The 22,022-nt window shown below is 38.2% G+C and overlaps 1 protein-coding gene across 1 annotated transcript in view; it reads left to right on the top strand.

Annotated features, from left to right (window-relative positions):
- The window catches only part of LOC150083166 (FERRY endosomal RAB5 effector complex subunit 3-like), a 1,535,539-nt gene that overhangs the window by 605,514 nt on the left and 908,003 nt on the right, over positions 1 to 22,022 (top strand). The window contains exon 12 of the mRNA XM_090378412.1: positions 17,687 to 17,812. Within this exon, the coding sequence (XP_090234538.1) occupies positions 17,687 to 17,812 (126 nt within the window). The remainder of the gene's footprint in view (positions 1 to 17,686; positions 17,813 to 22,022) is intronic.

Genomic DNA, 22,022 nt, shown 5'->3' with positions numbered 1-22,022 from the left:
GATCTTTCTAAATGATTTAGTTCTGTTTTATTTCTAGTTTTTATTTTTTATTTATTTCTTTTTCTGTTCATCTTACTGTGAGTGGTTCTGTACTTAAAAGGTATCAAGTAAGAACCCAGAACAGAAATCTGTCTTTCTTTTCTTAGTATATTTATTAAATTTTTTTACTAACTAAACTAAATTTATCCAACGCTTGGTCATTGGTTCTGCCACTCCTGCTTCCATCTGATTGGATGATGGGATTCTTCCTCTTGCTCAGAATAATCAGAGAGGGCATAAATTCAAATTGAGGAAAGACAGATGTAGGATAGATGTGCAGAAATTTGCCTTTAGCCAGTGGGTAGTTGGTTGGTGAAACAGACTTCCATCCCTTGTTGTGGAAGTTGATAGCCTAAATAAATTTAAGGCTCAGCTGGACAGGTATTTCGAACGAACGGAGGGTGAAGTGGAAGTTTTTTTTGGCTGATGCTGCATAAGCTTGCTTTCTTGCATCATATGCCTATACTAATGCTAATACCAAACCCCATCACATTCTATAAATGCCAAAAATAGCCATTCTCAGGTGACATTATTATTAGTAGTAGTAGTAGTGGAAAATGATGTGAGAAAGCAAGCTTAGACAACACCAGCTCTCCAAAAGAAAAGAAAACTTCCCACATCACCTATCCATCCCCAGCATGCTTGTATGCAGCAACTATAAAAATATACAAAATAGTTTTCATTCTCTGGCCATGTTCTGCCTAATCATACTCTTGCCCATCAAAACAAATGCATGCTCAGACACAGCTGATGAGATAACAAATGCTGCAATCACTATAGCACCTGACAAAGAGTCGGCCCACTGGAACTAACCAAACCAAAAGACACACTTTCTATGGGAAAAGCAATTGAATTCCATAAAAATAGATAATCCAATGGAAGAAACTCAAGCTACATTTAGAAATTGACATGGATGATCATCAAAAAGATAAGCCAAAACAAGACCAACATAAGTCCCCTTCCTTGAAAAAGCAGTCAGATCAAGCATCCATTAAAACTAAATAATGCAGAATATAACTGAAATGCAATGGAATTACCCAAGCTTGCACAGCAATATTTATTAGCTACCAGACCTTGTTGAACGATATGATGCTGTTAGTGTGTGTGCCTCCAGAAACTTGCTGCCTCCGTAGCCAGATGGGAAGGAGCAGCAGTGCGTAGCACATGCTTCTTGATTAGACCCTTGGTTTGAGCCCGTCACCACCAAATACGGAGGATGCAGAAAGGTCAGGGAATGACCACCGCATATTCCCGGAGCAATATGGCCTTAGTTGCTAATGCTCCTAAAAACCAAATAACAACAACATAACAGCCTCCAGAGGGTGCTAAGAATCTCTGGGTACGACCAGGCTGCCATGCACAGAAACTGAACTTGGCCTGTTATAACATACGATCACTCATCGGTGAAGACGCGATATTAGAGCTGGAAAAGGAATTAGAAAATGTGAATTGGAATATCATCGGTTTGGCTGAAACAAGAAGAAGAAATGAATCACTTATAAGTTTATCAAGTGGAAATCTGCTGTACACCAATGGAAACAGTGAAAGGAGTGAAGGTAGAGTTGGGTTTCTGGTCCATAAAGATTTTAAAAACAACATTTTGGAATTCAAAAGTACATCACCAAGAGTGTCAAGACTAATACTCAAGATTTCTAAGAGGTACAAGCTAAAGATTATAATAATTTATGCACCAACATCGAGCCATGATGATGAAGAGGTTGAAGAAATGTTCACCGAAATTGAGAGTCTTCTAGATGAGCAGAAAACCCACTACACTATTATTATGGGGGACTTCAATGCTAAAGTTGGAAAAAGGCAAAACTGTGCAGAAAGAGGAACTATAGGAAATTTTGGAATTGGTGAAAGAAATAAAAGAGGTGAAAGACTTCTGGAATTTGCTGAATCTCAAGGACTGTCAATAATGAACACTTTTTTTCAAGAAAAGGGTTAACAGAAAGTGGACATGGAAAAGTCCAAATGGATTAACAACTAATGAAATCGACTTCATCCTCACTAACAGAAGATTGTGAATGATGTTACCGTCCTGAATAAGTTAAATGTTGGAACTGATCACAGAATGGTAAGATGTACACTTGATATAGATGTAGGAAAGGAAAGGAAAAAACTGACTCGAGTAAATAATACAAAGGTCTTTGAGATCAGTTTTTACTGGAACTTAAGAACAAGTTTGAGTTTCTGCAGACTGCTCAGGACCAAGATATCGACGAGGAATATTACAACTTTCTGAAAGTGATAAAGCCCAAGAAACCTATAGGGAAACAGAAATCCAAACAAGAAAAAATTAGTAAAAAAGCACTTGTCATGATGAACCGAAGACGACAAATGAAGAGCAAGAAAAACACTGACAGGGAGAAAATTGAGTATACTGAGTTATGCAAAGCCATTAGAAAGGGACTCAGAGAGGACATAAGAAGATTTAACACAAGAAAAGTAGAAAAAGCATTAAGGGAAAACAAAGGATTTAAATCAGCAGCCATGAGCAGTAATACAGAAAGACAAATGATACTGAAACTGAAGAATAGTGATGGTGTACTTATAAACAGCAGAGAAGGCATAATTCAAATAGCAGAAGACTACTATAGAGAATTATTCAAGGAGCGAGGGAATGATACCAGCAGTGGGGAAGATGGATTGCAACATAGCAAAACATACGACATACCCGATATTCTTCCTGATGAAGTAGAACATGCATTGAAGAAAATGAAGAATCGGAAAGCTCCGGGGGAAGATGAAGTTACTGTACAGTTGTTAAAATTGGGAGGAAGAGACATAACACAAAAACTGGCAAGGCTCTTCACAAAGTGCATTAGAAAAGGTGTGATGCCTAAGCAGTGGAATAATGCAATCATAGTTTTGCTGCATAAGAAAGGAGATAAATCAGAAATTGGAAATTATAGACCAATTAGCTTGTTAACCCACATCTACAAGTTGTTCACAAGGGTCGTTACTAATAGATTAGAAAGAATACTTGATGAGAATCAACCGAAAGAGCAAGCTGGCTTTAGTACAGGATTCTCAACTGTGGATCACCTTCACGTAATATCACAGCTAATGGAGAAAGCAAATGAATATAAAACACCATTATGCCTGGCATTTGTGGATTATGAAAAGGCATTTGACTCCATACAGCATAAGGCAATGTTTCGGGCACTGGAAAGACAAGGCATAGATACCCCATATATTATGATTTTGAAGAAAATATATGAGAGTGCTACCTCCTTTATTAGACTAGACAAAGACAGTAGCAAATTTAAAATCGAGAAAAGAGTTCGACAAGGAGACACAATATCTCCGAAACTGTTTACTGCTGCCCTTGAGGAAGCTTTCAGAAGATTAGACTGGTCGCAGAAAGGAGTCAATGTGAATGGAGAGCACCTAAACCATTTACGATTTGCAGATGACATTGTGGTTATAAGCCTAGATCCCAAAGAATTAGAGGAAAATCTTAATCAGTTATGCACAGTTAGTAAGGATTTTGGACTAAAGATGAATGTGGCTAAAACAAAAGTAATGATGAACAAGTATGCCACGGAAAGGGAAATAATGATTGAAGGAGCAGTAATTGAAAAGGTGGAGTCATATACTTATCTGGGACAAGTTATTAGCTGTAATAATGATAAATGGCTGGAAGTCAAGAGAAGAATAAATTTTGGATGGATAGCATTCAGGAAATATAGTCACATACTGAATTAATTATATTACAAACGTAATATAATTAATTATATTTAACATAATTAATAACATAACATAATTAATTATAATTAATTAATAAATTAATAGAATCATGACTCAGACCAGAGCAGCAAAGCAAAAGGCTCAAGCTAATGGAAGCGCTGTGGCTCAGAGCAGAACTGAGGGGGGCAGTTGTCCTCTGACTCACAGCCTTATAAAATGCACTGTTTGCTTGATGTTTGCAGAGCAATCGGGTACGGGACATGATACTGCCAAGGGGGATGTCTTTGTGTGTGCGCGCGATGCAAGGAGTGTATCGATATCAGGCAACAACTCGGCGTTCTTGTGGGCCTATATGAGAGCTTGAAGGACAGGGTGGATGCCCTCGAAGAAACTAAATTGAGGGGCCCATCAAGCTCTCAGCTGCCCACATCAACGCCAGAGCTTGCACTTGGGCATCGCGTGACACAGAGACAACCCCCAAGGCAGAATGCGCTGGTCCCGAAGGAACTAGTAGTTGTTGGTGACTCTATTGTCAGGGAAACGGGGAACATGCTTTGTAAAAAAGATAGGTGGAACAGGACCAGGGTATGTCTGCCAGGGGCAAAGGTTGATGACGTTGTAGAGCGAATATCATCTTTTAAGGGCACAAAAGGTGATATAGTTGTACACGTTGGCACTAATAATATTAAGAGTAGGAGACCGGCAGAATTACTTAACAAGTACAGGTCACTGTTGAACAAAAGCCGAGAATTAGGGTTGAATTTGAAAGTGTCTGCAATTCTGCCCAGACACGATAGGAGGGAGTATATGATGAGAGCCTTGTCGATCAATTCGGCCCTGGAAAGATTGTGCAAGGCTCAAGGGGTAGAATTTTTTTCAGCCTGGACTGTACTTGTTAACAGGAGAGATTGCTTCTACAGGGATGGGATACACTTAAATAGAAAGGGTGCAAGAATATTTGCAGATGCTATCGAGGCAGTGTTAGGTGGGTCGGAAAACTGCTAGCTTGGGGGGAGACAAAGACCAATAGATTGACAGTAGCCACTGGCAGAGGTGAAAGAGATTCTTGCACTGCTTCTATTAGAATGAGCAGAAGCCTGAAAAACAAGATGCATGGTATTTCAGAGACTGCTGGGAGCCATTGCGGTACAAATAAACACATGGGTTGTGTTAGGGTAGCTAAGAATAGAAACAGGTGCAGGTATACTTGCGTGTACACCAATGCTAGGAGTTTAGTAAATAAATTTGATGAATTTGAGGTATTGCTCAAAACATCAAAGGCAGATATTGTTGGGATATCAGAGACGTGGTGTCACACAGATATAAGGGATGCAGAACTGAAATTTGGGGAGTACAACGTCTACAGAAAGGATAGACAAGATAGGAAGGGGGGAGGGGTTATGCTATTAGTTAAGAAACACATAAAAACCAAGGAAGTGAAGCCAGTCGACATCGCTGGACAGTGCAGTGTTGAGTCAGTTTGGTGTGACATAAGCATTGGGAGATCAAAATTGAGAGTAAGAGTGTGCTATAGGCCTAATGACTCTGATGAGTATAATAAGGAACTGTACAGGGAAATAGAGTGGGCCAGTAAATCAGAGAGTCTTATAATGGGAGATTTTAATTTCCCAGATATTGACTGGAATTTGGGGGCTGGTTACTCACACACTAGCAGGGCTTTTGTGGATTTATTGGATGATTGTTTTCTACATCAGCATGTTCAGGAGGCAACTAGAGGGAGTAATACTCTTGATTTGATTATCAGCAGTGATTCTTCATGCATTAAGAATCTGCAGATAAATGAACCACTAGGTGGCAGTGATCACAGTGTGCTGAAGTGGGATTTACTGAAAGAGGTAACTACCATTAGGGGTAAAGGGAAGGGTTATTGCTTCCGTAAAGGCGACTACGATGGACTGAGACAGTATTTAAATTCTATACAGTGGGACCAACTGATGATGTTACCAACAGCAAATTCAAAATGGGAAGCATTCAAAGGTCATATCTTGGAAGCTACTAGGCTTTACATACCAACTAAGAAATATTGTTCAAGGTTTAGGCCAAAATGGATGTCAGATGAACTAATGAGGCATATGGCAGAGAAGAAAAATGCATGGGATACTTACAAATTAACACATGACACAGAAGCCTATGATAGATACAAGTTGATATGCAACCAAGTTACAAAGGAGGTTAGGCAGGCGAAGGCAGATTACGAGAAATCCTTGGCAAGGGATGCAAAGAAAAACAACAAAGAGTTCTTTACTTATGTAAACTCTAGAAGGAAGGGGATGAATCGGATTGGTCCACTTGATATTGATGGGTCAACTGTTGATGATCCTGCTCAGGTAGCTAACAAACTAAATGAATATTTTGCATCGACATTCACACATGAGGAGTTATTCAGCAAGGGGAATGCCAGAGGTGTATTCAACTCTAGCAGTAAGCTACAGAATCTTGAAATAACTGGGAGTAAAGTGGAGGAGAAACTGTTGAAGATAAACACAAGAAAGGCACCCGGGGTGGATGGGATCTATCCAGTTATATTAAAGGAGGCAGCAAAGGAAGTAAGCAAACCCTTAGCCATAATTATGAGAGCTTCCTTGGACTCAGGGGAGGTACCCATAGACTGGAAATGTGCAAATGTGACCCCAATTCACAAAGGAGGATCAAAGGCTGACACAAGTAACTATAGACCTGTGAGCTTAACTTCTGTTCCAGGAAAATTAATGGAGGCACTGGTTAAAGAAGCACTGCAGGATCATTTAGACAAGACTTCAGTTATAGCTCAGACACAGCATGGTTTTGTTAAGGGGAAGTCTTGCCTGACCAACTTGATTGGATACTATGATGCAGTCACAAAAGAACTGGATGCAGGGAATAACTTTGATATTATATACTTGGATCTTAGAAAGGCTTTTGATACTGTTGCACATGGAAGACTGCTACACAAATTGGAGCAGTGTGACATTGGAGGCAAATTGCTGCTATGGATAAAGGGGTGGTTGAGTGGGAGAAGACAGAGAGTGGTAATCAATGGACACTGCTCATCGTGGACTAATGTTATTAGTGGAGTCCCTCAGGGCTCAGTGTTGGGTCCATTATTGTTTTCTGTATTTATAAATGATATTGATGATGGTATATCAAGCTTAATGTCCAAGTTTGCAGATGATACAAAGGTTGGCAGGGTTGTCAAGGACACTACTGACACTGCACTGCTGCAACAGGATCTGGAAAGGTTGAGCAGATGGGCTGAGAGGTGGCAAATGAAGTTTAACATTGACAAATGTAAAGTACTACACATGGGAAACAGCAACCCCAGGGCAATGTATCAACTCTGTGGTACTACACTGACAGTGTAGAGAATGAAAGGGACTTGGGGGTGATTGTGCAGGCAGATATGAAGTTCTCTGAGCAGTGCAGACAGGCTGCAAGAGTAGCTCATGGAGTATTGTCAATGAATGATATACAGGAATTTTTCCAGCAGGGATAAGGAGGTGATTATTCCATTGTATAAGGCAATGGTCAGGCCACACCTAGAGTACTGTATACAGGTCTGGAGGCCTCATTTCAAGAAGGATGCAGAGCTGCTGGAACGAGTACAGAGAAGGGCAACAAGATTAGTGAATGGAACAAAGGGGTGCTCTTACGAAGAAAGGCTTAAGTTTTGCAAATTACAGTGTCTGGAGACTAGGCACCAGCGAGGTGATCTGATAGAGGTGTATAAAGCCTTGAATGGTTTAAGCATGCTCAATGCTGATGGGATTCTTCCTCTAGCTCAGAAAAATCACCTGAGAGGGCATAAATTCAAATTGAGGAAAGACAGATGTAGGATAGACGTGCGGAAATTTGCCTTTAGCCAGCGGGTGGTTGGTTGGTGGAACAGACTGCCATCCCTTGTGGTGGAGGTTGATAGCCTAAATAAGTTTAAGGCTCAGCTGGACAGGTATTTTGAACGAACAGAGGGGTGAAGTGGAAGTGGGTTTTTTTTTTTTTTTTTTTGGCTGATGCTGCATAAGCTTGCTTTCTTGCATCAAATGCCTCTACTAATGCTAATGTTAAATGCTAAAAAGAGCAATATCCCAGTTTGTCTGAAACGTAAAATAATGAATCAATGTGTACTCCCCACCATGACTTATGGAAGTGAAACTTCGGCACTTACCAAAAGAATGGAAGAGAAGCTGAGAACTACACAGCGAAGAATGGAACGAATTATATTGGGAATCAGACTGAATGATAAGAAGAGAAACACATGGATTAGGCAGCAAACTCAAGTAAAGGACATTCTTATCAAAACTAAAGAACTAAAATGGTCTTGGGCAGGACACATAGCTCAAAGACATGATGACAGATGGACTAAGAAAATAACAGAATGGTACCCAAGAGGAGCTAGAAGAAAACCTGGAAGACAAAGGCGGATATGGATAGATGAAATTCATGAGTTTTGGGTAGTAAATGGATGGCCAGTGCTCAAAACAGAAGGAACTGGAAAGTTGCTGTTGAGGCCTTCATCCTGCAGTGGATTGAAAATGGCTGATGATGAACAGCCTCCAGAAGCTTAACTAAATCCCAGGATGTTTCCTAATGTAAGAAATTATATCAGACTTGATAGAAGCACATGCTCTTGGGGAAGTTGCGGTTCTGATTAAATTTACTATACCATCAGGAAACAACCTCTCAAATCTACCTTAGAAATAGTAGTGGTACACATCATTACTGGAATCACTTTAACCCTGCCCTCAGTTTATACTCCATCAAATTTTTTGCTGCTCTTACCAAATTTGATAATATATTAGGTCAACTTCCACTTTGTATTTTAGATCTGAATGGTCACAATCCATTATGGGGATCCCCTTATATGGAGCTACAGTTAGACCAATCTCTACTGGATAGCTACCAACTCATTTTGCAAAGTTTTGCAAAAACACCTATATCCAACTCCTGACAGTACTCCACCTTCTTTAGATCTATTAGTATGTTCCCCACATATGGAATGGTCAGTACTAAGTGATCCACATAGCAGCAATCACTTCACAATTATACTAAAGAGTCAAGTGAGTTTCTTTGAAAACACATCCATCTTGGTGATAAGCTGATTCAGTTCTCTCCCTTTGAAGATGTAACTACCCATCTAACCAAATATAAGCTGTTGCCACTGTTTTAATACCAAAATCACAACCAGGTAGATGATTTTCTAGTCAATGGTGGAATAGTGAAGCACCCTTGCAAAATCAAATTACGTAAACTTTCTCTTTGTAAAATAATAAGAGGAGTTTACCTAAATATAACACTTCCGTATGATACTCTCCAGAAATTAAAACGAAAAAATCAAAAACTTACATTAGAGTAAACAATAAATAATTAAAAACCAATTTAACACAATTCAAATCAGTTTACCACAATTAAAAATCAATTAAAAATTAAAAATAATCTAACGAAAATATTCAAAATGATTTTCCTTCCTTAGGTTACACCTGGAGAGACAGGAAGTGAATGAAATAGTCAATAAGAGATTTAAAAATGAATTAGATAGTATGAATCAGAACTGTAATACTCAATACGTTCTACATTGATATTAATATTTGTAAAATAATAAGAGGAGTTTACCTCAATATAGTACATAGAACACTTCCGTATGAAACTTCAGAAATTAAAACGAAAAAATCTAAAACTTACATTAGAGTAAAAAATGAGCAATTAAAAACCAATTTAACACAATTCAAATCAGTTTAACACAATTAAAAATCAATTTAACACACTTAAATATTAAAAAGAATCTAACGAAAATATTCAAAACGATTTTTCTGCCTTAGGTTACACCAAGAGACAGGAAGTGAATGAAATAGTCAATAAGAGATTAAAAAATGAATTAGATAGTATGAATCATCATCATCATCAGCCATTTTCAATCCACTGCAGGATGAAGGCCTCTCCAGCAACTTTCCAGTTCCTTCTGTTTTGAGCACTGGCCATCCATTTGCTACCCACAAACTCATCCATCTCCGCCTTTGTCTTCCAGGTTTTCTTCTAGCTCCTCTTGGATACCATCTGTTATTTTCTTAGTCCATCTGTCATCATGTCTTCGAGCTATGTGTCTTGCCCAAGACCATTTTAGTTCTTTAGTTTTGATAAGAATGTCCTTTACTTGAGTTTGCTGCCTAATCCATGTGTTTCTCTTCTTATCTAACAGTCTGATTCCCAATATAATTCGTTCCATTCTTCGCTGTGTAGTTCTCAGCTTCTCTTCCATTCTTTTGGTGAGTGCCCAAGTTTCACTTCCATAAGTCATGGTGGGGAGTATACATTGGTTCATTATTTTACGTTTCAGACAAGCTGGGATATTGCTCCTCAGTATGTTACTATATTTCCTGAATGCTATCCATCCAAAATTTATTCTTCTCTTGACTTCCAGCCATTTATCATTATTACAGCTAATAACTTGTCCCAGATAAGTATATGACTCCACCTTTTCAATTACTGCTCCTTCAATCATTATTTCCCTTTCTGTGGCATACTTGTTCATTATTACTTTTGTTTTAGCCATATTCATCTTTAGTCCAAAATCCTTACTAACTGTGCATAACTGATTAAGATTTTCCTCTAATTCTTTGGGATCTAGGCTTATAACCACAATGTCATCTGCAAATCGTAAATGGTTTAGGTGCTCTCCATTCACATTGACTCCTTTCTGCGACCAGTCTAATCTTCTGAAAGCTTCCTCAAGGGCAGCAGTAAACAGCTTCGGAGATATTGTGTCTCCTTGTCGAACTCCTTTCTCAATTTTAAATTTCCTTCTGTCTTTTTCTAGTCTAAAAAAGGAGGTAGCACTCTCGTATATTTTCTTCAAAATCATAATATATGGGGTATCTATGCCTTGTCTTTGCAGTGGCCGAAACATTGCCTTATGCTGTATGGAGTCAAATGCCAGGCATAATGGTGTTTTGTATTCATTTGCTTTCTCCATTAGCTGTGATATTACATGAAGGTGATCCATAGTTGAGAATCCTGTCCTAAAGCCAACTTGCTCTTTCGGTTGATTCTCGTCAAGTATTCTTTCTAATCTGTTAGTAATGACTCTTGTGAAACAACTTGTAGATGTAGGATAACAAGCTAATTGGTCTATAATTTCCAATTTCTGATTTATCTCCTTTCGTATGCAGCAAAACTATGATTGCATTATTCCACTGCTTAGGCGTCACACCTTTTCTAATGCACTTTGTGAAGAGCCTTGCCAGTTTTTGTGTTATGTCTCTTCCTCCCAATTTTAACAACTCTACAGTAACTTCATCTTACCCTGAGGCTTTCTGATTCTTCATTTCTTCAATGCATGTTCTACCTCATCAGGAAGAATATTGGGTATGTCGTATGTGTTGCTACTTTGCAATCCATCTTCCCCACTGCTGGCATCATTCCCCTGTTCCTTGTATAATTCTCTATAGTTAGTCTTCTGCTATTTGAATTATGCCTTCTCTGCTGTTTATAAGTACACCATCGCTATTCTTCAGTTTCAGTATCATTTGTCTTTCTGTATTACTGCTCATGGCTGCTGATTTAAATCCTTTGTTTTCCCTTAATGCTTGTTCTACTTTTCTTTGTTAAATCTTCTTATGTCCTCTCTGAGTCTCTTTCTAATGTCTTTGCATAACTCAATTTTCTCCCTGTCAGTGTTTTTCTTGCTTTTCATTTGTCGAGTTCGGTTCATCATGACAAGTGTTTCTTGACTAATTTTTTCTTGTTTGGATTTCTTTTTCCCTATAGGTTTCTTGGGCTTTATCACTTTCAGAAAGTGGTAATATTCCTCGTCGATATCTTGGTCCTGAGCAGTCTGCAGCAGCCCAAACGTGTCCTTAAGTTCCAGTACATTCTGCTCTTTCTCCACTTCTATTGTATGAGTCAGAGCTGTAATACTCAATATGTTCTACGTACTATATTGAGCTAAACTCCTCTTATTATTTTACAAATATTAATATCAACGTAGAATGTATTGAGTATTACAGCTCTGATTCATACTGTCTAATTCATTTTTTAATCTCTTATTGACTATTTCATTCACTTCCTGTCTCTCCAGGTGTAACCTAAGGAAGGAAAATCGATTTGAATATTTTTGTTAGATTCTTTTTAATTTTTAATTGCGTTAAATTGATTTGAATTGTGTTAAATTGGTTTTTAATTATTTATTTTTTACTCTAATGTAAGTTTTTGATTTTTTCGTTTTAATTTCTGGAGAGTACCATGCGGAAGTGTTCTACATACTATATTGAGGTAAACTCCTCTTATTGTTTTACAAATATTAATATCAACGTAGAAACGTATTTGGAGAGGTATGTCATTAAGGGTAAGTTGCTACAATGGATAAAGGGATGGTTGAGTGGTAGACGACAGAGAGTGGTGATCAATGGGCACTGCTCTTCATGGACAAATGGTATTAGTGGAGTTCCCTAGGATTTGGTGCTGGGCCCATTGTTGTTTTGTGTATTCATCAATGATATCGATGAAGTTATATCAAGATTAATGTCCAAGTTTGCAGATGATACAAAGGTTAGTAGGGTTGTTAATGACAATAAAGACAGTATGGTACTCCAACTGGATCTAGATAAGTTTAGCAAATGGGCTGAGAAGTGGCAACTTAAGTTTAACCTTGACAAATGCAAAGTACTGCATATCTGTTCCCGGAAAATTAATAGAGGCACTGGTGAAAGAAGCACTGCAGGATCATCTAGACAAGACTTCAGTTATAGCTAGGACACAGCATGGTTTTGTTAAGGGGAAGTCTTGCCTGACCAATTTGATTGGATACTATGATGCAGTCACAAAAGAACTGGATGCAGGGAATAACTTTGATATTATATACTTGGATCTTAGAAAGGCTTTTGATACTGTTGCACATGGAAGACTGCTGCACAAATTGGAGCAGTGTGGCATTGGAGGCAAGTTGCTGCTATGGATAAAGGGGTGGTTGAGGGGGAGAAGACAGAGAGTGGTAATCAATGGACACTGCTCATCGTGGACTAATGTTAATTGTGGAGTCCCTCAGGGTTCAGTATTGGGGCCTTTATTGTTTTCTGTATTTATAAATGATATTGATGATGGTATATCAGGCTTAATGTCCAAGTTTGCAGACGATACGAAGGTTGGCAGGGTTGTCAAGGACACTACTGACACTATGCTGCTGCAACAGGATTTGGAAAGGTTGAGCAGATGGGCTTCGAGGTGGCAAATGAAGTTTAACATTGACAAATGTAAAGTACTACATATGGGAAACAGCAACCCCAGAGCAACGTATCAACTCTGTGGTACTACACTGACAGTGGTAGAGAATGAAAGGGACCTGGGGGTGGTGGTGCAGGCAGATATGAAGTTCTCTGAGCAGTGCAGACGAGCTGCAAGAGTAGCTCATGGTGTATTGTCAATGATATATAGGAATTTTTCTAGCAGGGATAAGGAGGTGATTATTCCCTTGTATAAGGCAATGGTCAGGCCACACCTAGAGTACTGTATACAGGCCTGGAGGCCTCATTTCAGGAAGGATGTAGAGCTGCTGGAACGAGTACAGAGAAGGGCAACTAGATTGGTGAATGGGACAAAGGGGTTCTCTTACGAAGAAAGGCTTAAGTTTTGCAAATTACAGTGTCTGGAAACTAGGCACCAGCGGGGTGATCTGATAGAGGTGTACAAAGCCTTGAATGGTTTGAGCATGCTCAATGCTGATGGGATTCTTCCTCTAGCTCAGAAAAATCACCTGAGAGGGCATAAATTCAAATTGAGGAAAGACAGATGTAGGATAGATGTGCGGAAATTTGCCTTTAGCCAGCGGGTGGTTGGTGGGTGGAACAGACTTCCATCCCTTGTCGTGGAAGTTGATAGCCTAAATAAGTTTAAGGCTCAGCTGGACAGGTATTTCGAACGAACAGAGGGGTGAAGTGGAAGTGGTTATTTTTATTTATTTATGTTACTTTTTTTTTTTTTTTTTTTTTTTGGCTGATGCTGCATAAGCTTGCTTTCTTGCATCAAATGCCTCTACTAATGCTAATGCTAATGCTAATATGGATAGCAATAACCCAAGAGAAACGTACCAACTGTGTGGTACTACACTCAGGGAAATAGAAAGTGAAAAAGATCTGTGGGTAATTGTGCAGTCAAATATGAAGTTTGCTGAGCAGAGCAGATGGGCTGCCAGGGCAGTTTGTGGAAGCTTAGGAATTTTGCTAGCAGGGACAGGAAGGTGATTATCCCATTATACAAGGCAATGCTCAGGCCACACCTAGAGTACTGTGTACAGGTCTGGAGGCCTCATTTAGGCCTTATTTTAGGAAGGATGTAAAGTTGCTAGAACCAGTACAAAGAAGGGCAACAAGATTGGTGAGGGGAACAAAGGGGTGCTCTTACCAAGAAAGGATTAAGTTCTGCAAATTGCAGCGCATGGAGGGTAGGCACCTGCAAGGTGATCTGATTGAGGTGTATAAGACCTTGAATGGGTTGAGCAAGCTGAATGCTGATGGGATTCTTCCTCTTGCTCAGATTAAGAACCTGAGAGGACATAGATTCAAATTGAGGAAAGACAGTTGTAGAATGGATGTGTGGAAGTTTGCATTTAGCCAGCATGTGGTTGATTAGTGAAACAGACTTCCATCTTTTGTTGTGGAAGTTGATAGCCTAAATAAATTTAAGTCTGAGTTGGTCAGACATTCGAAATGAGTGGAGGGGTGAAATGGGAGGGGTTTTTTTTTGCTGATGCTGCATAAGCTTGCTTTCTTGCATTGCCTTAGGAATTTTGCTAGCAGGGACATGAAGGTGATTATCCCATTATACAAGGCAATGCTTAGGCCACACCTAGAGTACTGTGTACAGGTCTGAAGGCCTCATTTAGGCCTTATTTTAGGAAGGATGTAAAGTTGCTAGAACCGGTACAAAGAAGGGCAGCAAGATTGGTGAGAAAGGATTATCCTCTTACCAAGAAAGGATAATGCTAATGGTAATGCTAATAACCGTTTTATATATATCTATTCTGTTTTCGTTTGGGGTAGGAAAATTTGTTGCAAAGTTACTTTAAGCAGAAACTGGGGAAACAAAACAAAAAAAATTCAGCCAATCAGATGTTTTCATTTTGCATTATTATCACAGAAAGAAAGTTCTGCAGCTCTTATTATGTACTATTCTGTGATTCTGCATTATCAAGTGTAGAAACACTTCATAATTCAGAATTTCTCAGAGCAAAGCACGAAAAAAAATTTAAGCATTCTTTTCTAACTTGTGATAGAAAGGCTGAAAATGTATATAAATTTATTATTCCAGTTTTCATTAGTTTACATGATGGACCATTCACAAACAGAGGCAGACTGGTCATAAGACTTACTGGGGAAACCTCGGTGGGCTGGAGACAGATGTGCAATTGCATGGCCATAAACACTGTTGTGGGGCCAATAAAAGTTTTCTCCTGGTAAGAATTTTTGATCCAGTCCGCCTCTGTTCATTTTCACAAATGAACAGAGGCAGGCTGTTTCTTGATGTCTGCTATAGTCAAAAGGTTGTCCAGTTTTGATAATATTACTCACTGCTGTAGATTTCTTATATTTTTTTTACTGTTCTTTGCATTTTGTTACAACTTTACAGAGCGATCTGTAATGTTGTTACTCTGGTGTCAGTATTTTTTATTTTTTTTTTTATTCGAAAACCTGTTGCTGGATCATTTACAGATTATAGAAAGATGCAATATGAATTTCAAAAAGTTATTTTTCATGATTTCAAAAATTTGAAAAGATTTTATTTTGAAGTTTTGTATGAATTGAGTATTAAATATTTAATATCTTCCGTAGTATTTACATTTTACTTTTCCTGACTACATAAGAATTTTATTATAAAAATAAAAGTAGATGATTATAAAAACAATAATGGAAATAGGTAATTATTATTTTCCGATAATACATTTTTATTGCTTGAAAATAATAATAATAATAATAATATTAATACTATATAATTTTGTGATTATTTGTATATATTGCACATTGCAGTGTTACCAAGTAAAAGAAGGAATGCTTTATACGAAATTGTCTTTGGGATGATTCTGTGATATATAACGAACAGATTAAAACATATCCATATTTAATATGTTTATATTATTTTATTTATTTAACCTCAGGGCTCACATCTCGGGAGCATGGGCTTGGCACACCTAGGGTCCTGAGCTGGATATCATCATTCTTTTCTTTCTTGGGGATTTCCTTCTCTCTCTCTCTCTCTCTCTCTCTCTCTCTCTCTCTCTCTCTCTCTCTCTCACAGGGTAACTCAGAATTTTTTTTTATCTGCCGCAAAAGCCTCATGCTTCCTTGCACCATATGTCTGATAATGATTAATCTTACGATTGAAAGGCAAGTGTGTTAATGTTAGCTGTGTGGTACAAAATATTAGCTGGGATATAGTATTTATATTTTACTTTTCCTGACTACATAAGAATTTTATTATAAAAATAAAAGTAGATGGTTATAAAAACAATAATGGAAATAGGTAATTATTATTTTCCGATAATACATTTTTGTTGCCAGTGTTATCAAGTAAAAGAAGGAATGCTTTATACGAAATTGTCTTTGGGGTGGTTCTGTGATATACAATGAACAGATTAAAACATATTCATATTTAATATGTTTATATAATTTTATTTATTTAACCCCAGGGGCTCACATCTGGTGAGCATTGGCTTGACACACCTAGGGTCCTGAGCTGGATATCATCATTCTTTTCTTTCTTGGGGATTTCCTTCTCTCTCTCTCTCTCTCTCTCTCAGGGTAACTCAGAAATTTTTTTTTATCTGCTGCAGCAAAAGCCTCATGCTTCCTTGCACCATATGGCTAATAATGATAAAGATGATAATGATTAGCCTTACGATTGAAAGGCAAGTGTGTTAATGTCAGCTGTGTGGTACAAAATATTAGCTGGCATAGATATTTGCAACAAGGTAATCCAAGTTCGAGTGTTTTTTTTTTCATTTTGGTAGACAATATTATATCAGGATTAACTGTCCGCTTCAATGCTGTTAAGCAGTTGGCAGAAAAATTTGAATTCTTGTGGAAATATCTCACCATGCCTGAAAGTGATGTGGAAAGAAAAGCTTTATCTTTATCAGAGCAATATCCTGCTGACCTTAACAGTGATGATTTTGGAAAAGAAATGCAGCATTTACCCTCAGTGCATAAAGCAAATTTTGTAAATGCACAATTAAAGCCATTAGATCTGTTGAACTTGTTAACAGAGTACAGACTTGGTGATCTGTTTCCAAATGTTTGTGTTAGCTTAAGAATGCTATTAACAATTCCAGCAACAGTAGCTTCTGCAGAGAGGTCATTTAGCAAACTCAGGCTGATTAAGAATTATTTAAGGTCTATAATGTCTCAGGAACATCTTGTTGATTTGGCCAGGCTAAGTATTGAATCGAACATTGCCAGAACAATTAATTTTCATGCTGTGATTCAAAATTTTTCATCTGATCTGCATTTCAATATAAAATGATGTTTCAATGTGAATTCTTTCTCCTTATCTGTATTGTAGCATAAACAAAGATGTTCAAATCAAATGTGCTTTCTTCTCTCTAATCTGCTTTTATTTTATTTTATTTTATTTATATTTATCATGGTGGGAGTATAGGAGCATAAAGCCTCAAATGCAGAAAATCAACAGAGTGCTCCATTCCACCTCTCTCTCATCTTCCATACCCTTTTTAGCCTTACAGGCCACAGCTCATGGCATAAAACCGTAGTGGAACAAAACAGGATGACTAATGGAGAAGGAAAGGGGACCCGAAAGAAACTTTGTACCCCCTGATAAAATTCCTCTCAGAGGCCCTGTTCCTACATACTATAAATTTGAAACTTTAATTTCACTTCAATTTCTTTTATTATTAGGATTAAATATTTTAAATAATTGTATGTTTTTAAATGAAGAAATTCTTATGATCATTTAGGAAATGACAATACCATGGTGCATGAAGCGAGCAGAGCTGGTATACAAGTGTGTTAAAGGTTTTATGATTGAAATGGCATCTTTGGCTGGAGACGAAACAAGAACAGTTCAATTTCTAGTACCCAAGGTAAGATAATAAGTATTGAAGAATAATGTATTGTTAGTGTCGCTACTGGAAGGAAGCAAACTTTTAAAGCATCAACCAAAAAAAAAAAAAAAAAAAAAACTTAATCATGCATGATCCTTCCATCTTATAGTAATTTGTCTAATCTTTCCTTTAATTTATTCAAATCATCCCCCCCCCCAGATCAAACATTGTTACAACAGTCTCTGAAAAAAAAGAAAAATTTTTACACCACTATCCTGCAACCATCTTTTTTTCCATTTTAAATTTATGTCCTCTCTGTGTGTCATTCAAGAATGAGTAAGGATGCATTTGCATTACTTGATCATTTAAAGCATTTAACACTTCAATCAGGTCTTCAAATGTGTGCCTAGAATTAAAGTATTTCTTGGTAAGAGTACCATTTTCTGTCCTTGGCTTCCAAACTTATATATAATATCAAAATTGCAGTCAACCATTGCTTTATATAGCAGGACACTTCTTGCTCCTACCAAAATTCCTGTATATCATCCCTATGAGCTTTCCAAGCAATTCTTTTCTCTTTTTAATTTTCTCTGAGCAGTCTGCACTGCTCAGAGAAAATTTCATGTTGAACTGCACAATTATCCCTAGGTCTTTTACCTTGGTGTTATGAAAACACCAAGCACAAAAGGTATCAGAACCAATAGTATTTAGTACTGTGCTTAAGTTGAGGGATGAAATGATGAAAGAAGAAGAAAGGTTGATTCTGTGAGTTCAGAGTTGAACAGTAAAAGGATGCTGACTATTTAAAGAACGTGTTGGGACTGGTTTGTAAGAGACAGTGGGAATTATAGAATCAAATTCAGAAGAACAATTACCCATGGAAGTATCTTTAGAAAAAACATCTATGAGACAGAGTGGAGAGACTTTGTTAGAACTGTATCATTAATTAACCTAGCTGCCCTCTTTTGAATGGAATCTAAAAGCCTGAAAGAGGTTTAGGGGCACTGCCTCAGATGTTGGAAAAATATTCTATGTTAGGGCAGATATGAGATTTGTACAGAGCAAGTTTCTGTTTGGAAGAAAAACAATGCTGAGAGTAAAAGAGAAAAACCTAGTTTTTTAGCTGGATAATCCATAATAGAGATATGTGATCTTGTCTAGAAATGCAAGTGACATTGAAGATAGTAGTAGTAGTAGTAGTGGCACATGATGCAAGAAAGCAAGTGTAGGAGCTTATGCAGCATCAGCCAAAAAAAAAAAAAAAAAAATCACACCATTCCCTCCAAATGCCTGTCCAGTTCCTCCTTAAATTTATTTAACCTATCAACTTCTACAACGACAGATGGAAGTTTGTTCCAGCAATTAACCACCCGCTGGCTAAAGGCAAATTTCCGCACATCTATTCTACATCTGTCCTTTCTTAATTTGAACTTATGTCCTCGTAGGTTGGTAATCTGATCAAGTGGAAGGATCCCATCAGAATTCAGCGTGCTCAACCCATTCAAGGCCTTATAGACCTCAATCAGATCACCGCGCAGGTGCCTAGTCTCCAGCCACTGCAATTTGCAGAACTTAAGCCTCTCTTGGTAAGAGAATACATTCATTCCCCTCACCAATCATGTTGCTCTTCCCTGTACACGCTCAAGCAAATCTACATCCTTCCTAAAATGAGGCCTCCAGACCTGTACGCAGTACTCAAGGCGTGGCCTGACCATTGCCTTATACAGAGGGACAATCACCTCCTTTTCCCTGCTAGCAAAATTCCTATATATCATTGACAAAACCCCATGACCTGCCCTAGCAGCCTGTCTACACTGCTCAGAAAACTTCATATCTGACTGCACAATTACTCCCAGGTCTTTTTCATTTTCTACCACCTTAAGTGTAGTACCACACAGTTGGTACGTTTCTCTGGGGTTACTTCTACCCATATGCAGTACTTTGCATTTGTCAAGGTTGAACTTCAGTTGCCACTTCTTAGCCCATCTGCCCAAATTATCTAGATCCTGTTGCAGTAGCACACTGCCATTACTGTCATTAACAACCCTGCCAACCTTTGTATCATCTGCAAACTTTGAAATTAAGCCTGATATACCTTCATCAATATCATTGATAAATACACAAAACAACAGTGGACCCAACACCGAACCCTGTGGGACTCCACTAATAACATTAGTCCACGAAGAGCAGCACCCATTGATTACCACCCTCTGTCTTCTCCCACTTAACCATCCTTTTATCCATTGTAGCAACTTACCCTTAATACCATTCTGCTCCAATTTGTACAGTAGTCTTCCATGCGCAACAGTGTCAAAAGCTTTCCTGAATCATCCTTTTTGCAAGATATAAGACAGGACCAAGTTTTATAAGGATTGAAATCAACTAAGTTATCTTTGCCCACAGGAGAATTACTTGGAGATCACCATTTAGGGATATTTGAGAAGTTGAAGATGTTTGTGCAAGGCAAGGTTTCTCAAAATGAAGGTGGAATGCAATGTGCTAGATAGTTTAGGAGTTGACAGTTAATGGATTTCTCTATTACTTTAGAAAATGTAGAAGTAAGCGCAACGGAATAATAATTGAAATGGAGGGATTTTCACTGGTTTTTGTAAGTGGGTCAATATAAGGAAATTTTCCAAGCAGAAGGGAAAACACCAGTAGAATAGGAGTGTGAAAAGGTGACGCAGAACACAAGTATGCTCAGGAGTACAGGGTTTGAGGACAAGTGGAGAAATACCATCGGGACTTGTTGCTTTCTTGATATCAAGACTACAAAATCCTTCTGATATCCTTTTGACGAAAGACCACAGAAGGCATTGAATAGAATGTACTAGGAATAGTAGGATATGGTTTTCCAAGCTCATCAATACACGAGTTAGAAGAAAAGTGGGATTCTAGCAGGTTAGCTTTATCTGTAGCTGACGTGGCAATGGAACTGTCTGGTTTTTGACAGTGGTGAGAATAGAGGTGAGCAAAAGTTGAGGCCAAAAGCTTTAGCAAGAGACAAGAATGCTCGACTACCATTTGGAAAAGAATCGGGGTTTCTACTCTTAGCCTGTTCAAAATCTACTTTGGACCAATTAATAGCTGTTTACAATTGTTGTGAGCTTTGGTGTTGTCAGAAAATGAACCTGGAGATTTGGATGCCTGCCAGTAGCAAAATGGAACATCCTTATCTTGAATGGCCTTAACACATTTATTGGAAAATGTTTAGCTGAAAGACGAGATTTTAAGGTGGAGTGTGAAATGAAGAATTTCATCCCTGCAAGAATAATTTCACTGACATGATCTGAGCAGCCCCGGGTGCCAAGCGATTGTGATTGAGCGTTTTCTCTATTCTTAAAGTGTGATTATCTAAAGGCGATTTATCGTTCTTTTAAGTTCCTAAACGAATAAATAAAAGAAATTTATTTATTCAATAACAGCTCCTGTTACAAAAGTACATTAGTAACTTTTATTACTAATGCTTACTACTTTACGCTTGGTCACACCAGGCATTGCTCCTGCCTCCCTATGGCGGGGCTGGAAACCTTGGCAGAAAAGCTCATATGCCAAGGGCCAAAAGGAGCAAACATGGATCAAAATGTGTTTCCGCCTCTAGAGCCGACAAGCTCTCGGCCAGAGTTAGATATTGAACATGCCACGTTGCGACCCAAGAGGTTGAAAACCACTTCCTCAGCGACAGATTTTCCTGCATTTCTTATAATGCACTCTCTTGCAGATCATCCTCTCAGTAAACTCTCTCCATTCCTTATCCAGAAACACCTGGAAAGTCTGGCAGGATCTCCAAAGACAGTCAAGAGACCAATCAGGGGACCTACTAGTGAAGACAATAAACCATGGACATTTGGAGAAAATACTAAAACTTACAAACTTTGCTGGAATTCCAGTAAAGGTTTCTCCACATGCAACTCTAAATACATCCAAAAGTGTTATACCCAGCTGGGATCTCTTGAATGTTACGGAGCAGGAGATAACTCAAGAGCTTCAATATTAAAATGTCATTGCAGTGAAATGGATTATGACTAAAAAGGACAATACACTCACACCTACAAGGAATATTACTCTCACTTTCAATATGCCAAAACCATCATTGATAAAAGCAGGCTATCCACTTTGCCACATTAGGCCCTACATTTCTAATCCATTGAGATGTTTTAAGTGCCAAAAGTATGGCCACTCTCAAACGACATGCAGGGGAAACCAAGTTTGCCCTAATTGTTGGGTCCTCTGATCACACTCAAAGTGA

Source organism: Mastigoproctus giganteus, chromosome 7 (genome assembly GCF_048544385.1).
Source record: "Mastigoproctus giganteus isolate SK-2022 chromosome 7, ASM4854438v1, whole genome shotgun sequence".
NCBI classification, from domain to species: domain Eukaryota; kingdom Metazoa; phylum Arthropoda; class Arachnida; order Uropygi; family Thelyphonidae; genus Mastigoproctus; species Mastigoproctus giganteus.
This window is presented reverse-complemented; position numbering and strand designations above follow the sequence as displayed.